The sequence below is a fragment of the Mastomys coucha genome, unplaced genomic scaffold (genome assembly GCF_008632895.1).
Source record: "Mastomys coucha isolate ucsf_1 unplaced genomic scaffold, UCSF_Mcou_1 pScaffold23, whole genome shotgun sequence".
Lineage (NCBI taxonomy): Eukaryota > Metazoa > Chordata > Mammalia > Rodentia > Muridae > Mastomys > Mastomys coucha.
Window position 1 is genome coordinate 83,898,401 of NW_022196906.1, and position 7,500 is coordinate 83,905,900.

At 47.9% G+C, this 7,500-nt stretch overlaps 1 protein-coding gene across 4 annotated transcripts in view; it reads left to right on the plus strand.

Annotated features, from left to right (window-relative positions):
- Rasgrf1 (Ras protein specific guanine nucleotide releasing factor 1) overlaps positions 1-7,500 on the plus strand; it is a 119,237-nt gene that overhangs the window by 33,123 nt on the left and 78,614 nt on the right. For 3 of the 4 annotated variants that reach the window (XR_004111462.1, XR_004111463.1, XM_031343930.1), the window contains exon 3: positions 4,885-5,032. Coding sequence is in view for 1 of the 4 variants with exons in the window: in XM_031343930.1 (XP_031199790.1) it covers positions 4,885-5,032 (148 nt within the window). In the remaining 3 variants the exon portion in view is untranslated. Of the gene's footprint in view, positions 1-3,753; positions 4,011-4,884; positions 5,033-7,500 lie in introns of those variants that run through there. The other variant, XR_004111464.1, reaches the window with a different exon arrangement.

Genomic DNA, 7,500 nt, shown 5'->3' on the forward strand with positions numbered 1-7,500 from the left:
GAAGGCCATTGGTGAAGGTGCAGCCTCAGTTGCAATTGATGGCCCAGGACTGAAGGGGTCATGCAAAGAAGTTGAGACTTGGTACCATGAAGAGAGCCTATGAGAGGCTATTGGTGAAGTCTAGTTACAGTGGAACACAGTGTTTTAGAGATGCCAGTACCATCAATGACCACCAAGAACAGCAGCAGCAGTGGAGTACAGGCATCTGAAGCCTAGAAGACAAGGTATGTGCTACAAAGGGCAGAGCTGGAGAAGTGACCCAAGCCCTTGGAAGAATCCAGAAGATGGTGAGTGTATCCCAGACAATAGACACTTGGAGTTTGATTTTTGCTTTTGATTGTGACTGTGCCCTGATATTTTTCCCTCTTGAAGAAAGAAAGTATTTTAGTTGAGCCCATAGTTAAGTGACCTTGAATTTTTAAAGATATCGGACATTTTAAATGGATTGAACTTTTAATATGTAAAGACTGTGGGACTTTAGATCTTGAGGATGAATAAGAAAGTAAGGGTTGAAGCTTAATAGTGATGTGTTTGTGTGTCAAGTTGGCAAGGGGTCAATTGTACTGGCTGGTTTTGTGTGCCAACTTGACCCAGGCTGGAGTTATCACAGAAAAGGAAACTTCAGTTGGGGAAGTGCCTCCATGAGATCCAGCTGTGGGGCATTTTCTCAATTAGTGATCAAGGGGGTAGGCCCCCTTGTGGGTGGTGCCATCCCTGGGCTGGAAGTCTTGGGTTCTGTAAGAGAGCAGGCTGAGCAAGCCAGGAGAAGCAAGCCAGTAAGGAACATCTCTCCATGGCCTCTGCGTCAGCTCCTGCTTCCTGACCTGCTTGAGTTCCAGTCCTGACTTTCTCTGGTGATCAACAGCAATGTGGAAGTGTAAGCTCAATAAGCCCTTTCCTCCCCACCTTGCTTCTTGGTCACGATGTTTGTGCTGGAATAGAAACCCTGACTAAGATGGCCCCTCTTCCTCTCTGTGTGCCCCAGGCAATCTGTCAACTGCCAGTTTCTCAGTGTAAACACTCAGAAGCCCCTGTTGACTTCCTGAAACTCTCCTTGTCAGGTGTCCCACATTTTTGGCATTTCCAACCTCCTGAGGGCTCCAAACAATCCATCTTTAAATCTCCCAGCTTCACCCTCTTGGGGACTTCCCATATGGACTCTGACCTTCCCATACTGTCTAGCTTCCTAGGCCTTGTTTTGACATCTGGATGGAAACCTCTGTGATTCATAACCCTTATATTCAGAATACCTCCCAAACCAGTATCCTATGGATAACACCAAATTTTATCACTGGTTCCAACAGCAGCCACACCTACTTGGCTTACAGCTGCAGGTGCCTCTGAATACTTAATGGATGGATGTAGAGAAGGACTTACATGTGTTCTCTGGGACTTCTCAAAGCAAGATTTTCCAAATATCCTTGAGCCAATAATGGGTAGAGTCTGGCTAATTTGTATGTGTGTGTGTGTGTGTGTGTGTGTGTCCAGGTTGTTCACAGGACAACAGCTCTCAGAATAGGTTAGGTTAGACCTGCCTACCTCTTCTCCCCAGAGCTGGAATTACAAGCACACACCTCATGACCTGTTTTATTTTAGTTTGTTTTTTTTTTTTTTACTAAGTTCCTTGTGCTTTTGCGGCAGACACTCTACCAACTGAGCTATCTCAGCAGTCCGGTGCTAATCACCCCTGTAGCAACCCTGCTGCTCTTTGCTTGTTTTCTGACACATGGGATTTCACATGCAAAGCATAACATATCCTATTAAAATGGGCATAAAAGGAAAGGAAGAGGTAGGGCAGGGGAATAAAAGAGAAGGGAGAGGGAAGAGAATAGAGAAGAAAAGAGGGGAAAAGGGGGGGACCAGAAAGAGGGGAGGAGGAATCAGAGAGGAAAGGAGAAAAGAAAGAGGAGGCAGGGTAAGAGGAAAATGGAGGAGAGGAGCAAGGTAAGCAGATCACCTGCAGATGGCACTTCTGCCTGGAGCACTGAAGTGTCTGCCATGAGTAAGATGAGACTAATGAAGAAGCTTTGCACCCCTGAGCAGGGAGGCAGGATGGTGTGAAAACAGACTCCTTGCTCTCAATTGAATTTCCCTTGTGAGTGAAGACAATTAAGTATCCTAGGAAGATAGGAAGACCTTCCTGTCTGTCCTCATTTTCACAAGTGAAGCAGCCAGATCGCCGTTTTAAACTACTGGTGTTATCATGGAGCAGCTTGTCTCTCAGACGGTTACTTAAGAAAGGTGGCGCTAAGGACAGAGATCAGTCCTCTGGATCACAGTTTCTTCCCTGGATCCCCAGATCCCTTCCTTGCCATAGCTGTCCTGGGCCTGATGGAGCAAGCCTTTCCTGCCATATCCTCCCACTTTCAAAATATGGCTGCTGCCAGCCTCCTCCCAAGAGGGCATCTTCTGGCACCATCAGATGACAAGGCCCTGTGCCACTGCCCTGTCCACTTCAGCACCTTGGCACACAGCCTTTCATTGTTGCAAGGTTAATTCCATCATGGCCTCCTGGGACTCTCACCTCAAACCTTGAGGGTCAGGGAGTTTTTGTGGGCTCAGGCAGCAGACTCTTGAGGCGGAGACAAAGACCTTCCTCCCCAGCTTGACCACATGGATCAGCTGTATGCAGAGCTGCATGATTATGCAAGAAGCTTCCCAAAGACAAAGTGTCTGTTGATCTCATAAGTAGGAGATAGTGGGTGAACCCAGAGGGTGAAACAGTTGCTGTAGGTGCTAAGAGCCAATGCTGTACCATCAGGGTACAGGGTGCTAGGAAATACTGGGTGAGCTGTTCTTTCAGTTAAACTATGCTGAGCCAGTGCAAAAGAAGGTAGCATGCCTAAAAGGACAACCTCAAGGAGGAAAGGTTTATTCTGGTCATGGTTTCTGCAGCTTTACTACTCCATCCCTTGGGCTCTGTTGTGTCTAGGATTGTGGTAGGGTAAGCCGCCATGCTGTGAGCAGAAGGAAGCTGCTCACTTCAGGGCAGCCAGAAAGCAGACAGAGACTATCCTCGATAGTAGGCTTCATCCTTCTTCCCCTTTGGTTCCTTCTGGACCTCCAGCCAATGGGATGGCACCACCCACAGTTAAAGCTATTCCTCCCAGCCCTCCATTAATCATCTCTGGAAACACCCTCAGAAACACACTAGGGTGAGTGCTTTCCTAAAATCTTGGTTACCTCAGTCCAGTCCCTTTGATAGTCACAGTAGGGCTAGGGAGGGCAAGAGACAGCTTGGTTTGTCCTAGAGGAGTAGGGACTTGAGTCTTTTCTGGATTCTGGAATGGATGTATAATGGAGCAGAGGGCAGTTTCCTCTGAAAGAAAGAGACCCTACAGAGAAGTTTGTTAGGCATATGAGATGTCTTGGCCCTTGTCATTCCAAGGATGGGAAGGGGAACCCCTCGCTACTATTAAGAAAGGAGACACAGTGATAAAGATGGGACCTTGCTGGGTAAGAAGAGGGACACAGAGGGATGGGCAAGTGTGAGAGAAGGTAAACAGGAGGCCCTAAGGTGATGATGGTGGGTTGAAGCAAGAAGAAGAATTTGAGACATAATAGGGGATACAGACCCAGACCTCATTATCCCTGAGAACATTAACTTTTCTCTTCCAAGGCCCTTTCCCCATCTGGATAGACACCTCCCTATGAGATGTTGGAGTCCAAGCTACCCTGTCCTCCAGGGCTGGGCCTCTTTCTAGAATCAGATTCTTACCCAGCTACAATGCTAGCCAATAGGCTTGGTCGTACCATGGAGCATCATGGAGAGGCCCAGACCTAGAACTTAGATGTCTCTCTTCAGGGGTGGTGACCTTAGACAAGCCACTCCTTACCTCTACTCCTCCTCTGCCACTCTATGCACCACATATTCATTTACCCATCTTCCATGACACCTTCTCCCTTTTTTGCCTGTCCTTCAGGACTCTCTCTGATCCGGTGCCACCTAACCACCTCACCTCGTTATCAATTACTGCTGACACAAGCCTCCTACCCAGGGCTGCCCTACAGTATGTACACAAGGAACTAGGTGGGGAGTTAGAAGCCTCAGTTCTAACTTGGGGTTGTATCACCTAGGACTTACTAGAAATCTTGCCTGACCACAAATCCTTGTTGCTGTGCCCCGTCCTCAGTGGTGTACACTACTAAGAGCCTGCAACTCACCATTTGACATTTCTGTGTCCTGTGCAGTGTCTTCAGGCATCACCCAAACAAACAATGAAATGTGTATGCCTACTTGTCTTCTATATATCCCATGAGGCCTGAGGCATGTGTCTGTAGTCACCCTTGCATGCAGCAAGTACATCCACTAAGTACTTTTTAGGTGTTCGATATATCCACCGGCTATCACCATGGTACTAGAAGCTCAGATGCTGGAAAAAGATCCCTGGAGTCCACTAAGGCTTCCAGGAGATGTCATTTCAGCTGAATCCCAGAAGTAGGCTAAGGAGAGTGGAGTCAGGAGGGGTGGGTATGGTTTTTTTTGGTATTTTTGAGACAGGGTTTGTCTGTGTAGCCATGGCTGTCCTGGAACTCACTCTGTAGGCCAGGCTGGCCTCGAACTCAGAAATCCGCTTGCCTCTGCCTCCCAAGTGCTAGGATTAAAGGCGTGTGCCACCACCGCCCCGGCGGGTATGTTTCAAAATGCAAATCTACCTAAAGTCCCAGGAATATGTTTTTGTGTGTGTGTGTGTGTGTGTGTGTGTGTGTGTGTGTGTGTGTGTGTGTGTGTTATACAGAGAGACAGACAAAAGCACAGAGAATCAGATAAAAAGAGTATAACAAAGAGATCCAGGCTAATAAAGCAACCAGCAGTTGGTGTACAATGGGGGGTGGGCCCAGAGATGGGGCAGCATCTCACCTGTTATACATCTCTGTCCACAGCTATAAGATACTGGCTACAGAGCATGAGGCGCTTATGCAGAAGTACCTGCACCTGCTGCAGGTAGTGGAGACAGAGAAGACCGTGGCTAAGCAGCTGCGGCAGCAACTTGAGGATGGTGAGGTCGAAATCGAGCGACTGAAGACCGAGGTGACTGCAAGTTGGTGTTCCTAGACAAGATTCCTACAAGACGGGGCGAATGCACAGGCTCATTCCCTAGCCTCCATGTTTAGGATGTGGTAGTAGGAGGCGAACAGGATGAGCCTGCATACAGAGCCAGTTGGGTCCCACCTCTGTGCTTACCAGGTGCTACCTGGAGTGTGTCCCCCACTTCTCTGCTTCTGGGTTGTTTCATATAATGCAGAGTCATTGCTATTACCTGGTCAGATGGTAAGGATGAGTGGGATTACGTAAAAACAAGCTGTTAGACTGTGTGAGGACACATGAACATCTCTATTGTCAACTCCAGACTCTGGAGGTACAATATTACCTATAGGTCATATTGGGCTCTCTCTGCCTGCACCAGATACACAAGTGTCAAAAGGCAAATCACAAGCTTCTAGGGTGTGCCCCTGATGACATGGGATCAAGCCTTCTTTATGTGGGCACCAGTCCTGTAAATACCTCCTAGGGCATAGCCACTCATTGTTAGCCAAGGCTTGGGCCAGTCCAGAACTTCTGAATGTGAACCTACATTTTAGATACCATGCTGAGAGATGCTGTTGATTCCTGAGAGCACAAGCTCTCTGGCATCCTTCCCAGAAGCCCATATGGTATCCTTGATACCAGGATATGGAGAGCAGACAGCCAAGATCCCACCTAAGGAGGCAGAGTAGAGTGAGAGGTGGCAATTCATGTGACCCAGGCCTGCTGTCCCCAAGCTGTGTTCCCTGATTCCTACCAGGCTTCCCTGAAAGACATGTAATCCCAACAGAAAAGGATGAAGAACCTGAAGGTATCAGTGATAGCGCTAGAAGCCCTGGGGACAGGGACAATTCTGTGTACAGAACTCCCTCCAATACCTGTAGCTGTAGCTCAGTCCCTTCCATCCCTGTACAGAAAGTTTAGAGACCCAGAACCACCAATGCCATCTTGTCTAGTGGTGCCAAAACTCTATACCACTGCTAACATCAACTTGCAACTTCACATTTAACTGGAGTTCCATATCAACCCATTTCTAACCCTAAAATGAGCCTTCAGCCACACCTCCTTCATCAGCCCCCAGTGCCATTCCAGTAGGATAAGCTGGGCAGTGGTGGCACATGCCTTTAATCCCAGCACTCAGGAGGCAGAGGCGGGTAAATCTCTGAGTTTGAAACCAACCCAGTCTATAGCAAGGGTTCCAGGATGGCCAGGGCTACATAGAGAAAGAAAAATCAAACAAACGAAAATAGGATAAGCCATGAGGGATCAGGCTCAGAGACCTCAGGTCCAAGCACACACAGCCAAGAAGTTACAGACCTGGAACTGGAACACAGGCTTCCATCCATCTGTTAGACTTTCTACTGTGTACAGAGAGCCTCTGACAGACTTCCAAAGGCTGGCCCAAAATTGTCCTCTTTTTGAAACTCCTAGCTCATTCTTGGCTCTATCCTACTCTGGGGAAAAGCTCTGAGATCTATAGTAACCCAACACAGCTCCCCAAATCCAAACAGAGCACATACACACACACACAGGGACAGAGAGACAGAGAGACAGAGACAGAGAAAGACAGACAGAGAAAAACAGAAACAGAGACAGAGAGACAGAGAAAGACAGACAGAGAGACAGAGACAGAAAGACAGAGAGAGACAGAGACAAACAGAAAGATAGAGACACAGACAGAGACACAGAGAGAGAGAGAGACAGAAAGACATAGAGACAGGGACAGAGACAGAGACAGAGACAAGGGAAGGATTATGGCCATATCACCTAATGACTAACTCTGGCCAAGAGCAGTGGGGTGGCAGTCAGTCATTCACTTATTCATGAAAAATCTACTCTCAACACATCAATGTTCTAAGCTTAAGGGCTGTGGAGAAAATATAAGGAAGTAATAGAGAGACCCCCCCCAAAAAAAAGCGGGAGGGGAGGGTGTGAAGGGGAAGCGAACAGATCTCTCCACTGAATGTTCCAGTTAGATGTTTTCAGACACTCTCCAAGTGAAGGCCAGCCAGGGTAATTTTAGCAGCCTAGGCGTGGAGAGCCTACAACTGCTCACTCCACTTTCAAAGGCTTCAACGTTTCATTTTGAAGAGCCATTCATCCTGAGGTTCAGCAAGTGGCCTTGAGGGCACAGCCTCCTGTTCTGAGGAGGAAACAGCCCGCTGGCAGCCGTGCCTGTCCCCCGAGCCTCTGCCTTTAGATGTGCTGGGCTCAGTGACTATGATAGCTTCCTGTGGTGGGGGCTTTTGCAGCCACTGTTGCCCTGATCAGTTTTTAATTCACTTATTTTTGTAGCTAACAAGGTTGTGTTGCCTGCTGGGTCCTGTGTTAGCCACCAGGTTCTGTAATGAATGAGACCACTAGCAGTCACTCTCCACAGAACTCTCACCAAAGCAGGGAGGAGAAACAGGTGGCTTTTCTTCATGAGAAAGTTCTTTTCTTTTGACTATGTAAATGTGAATCCTGGTCATATG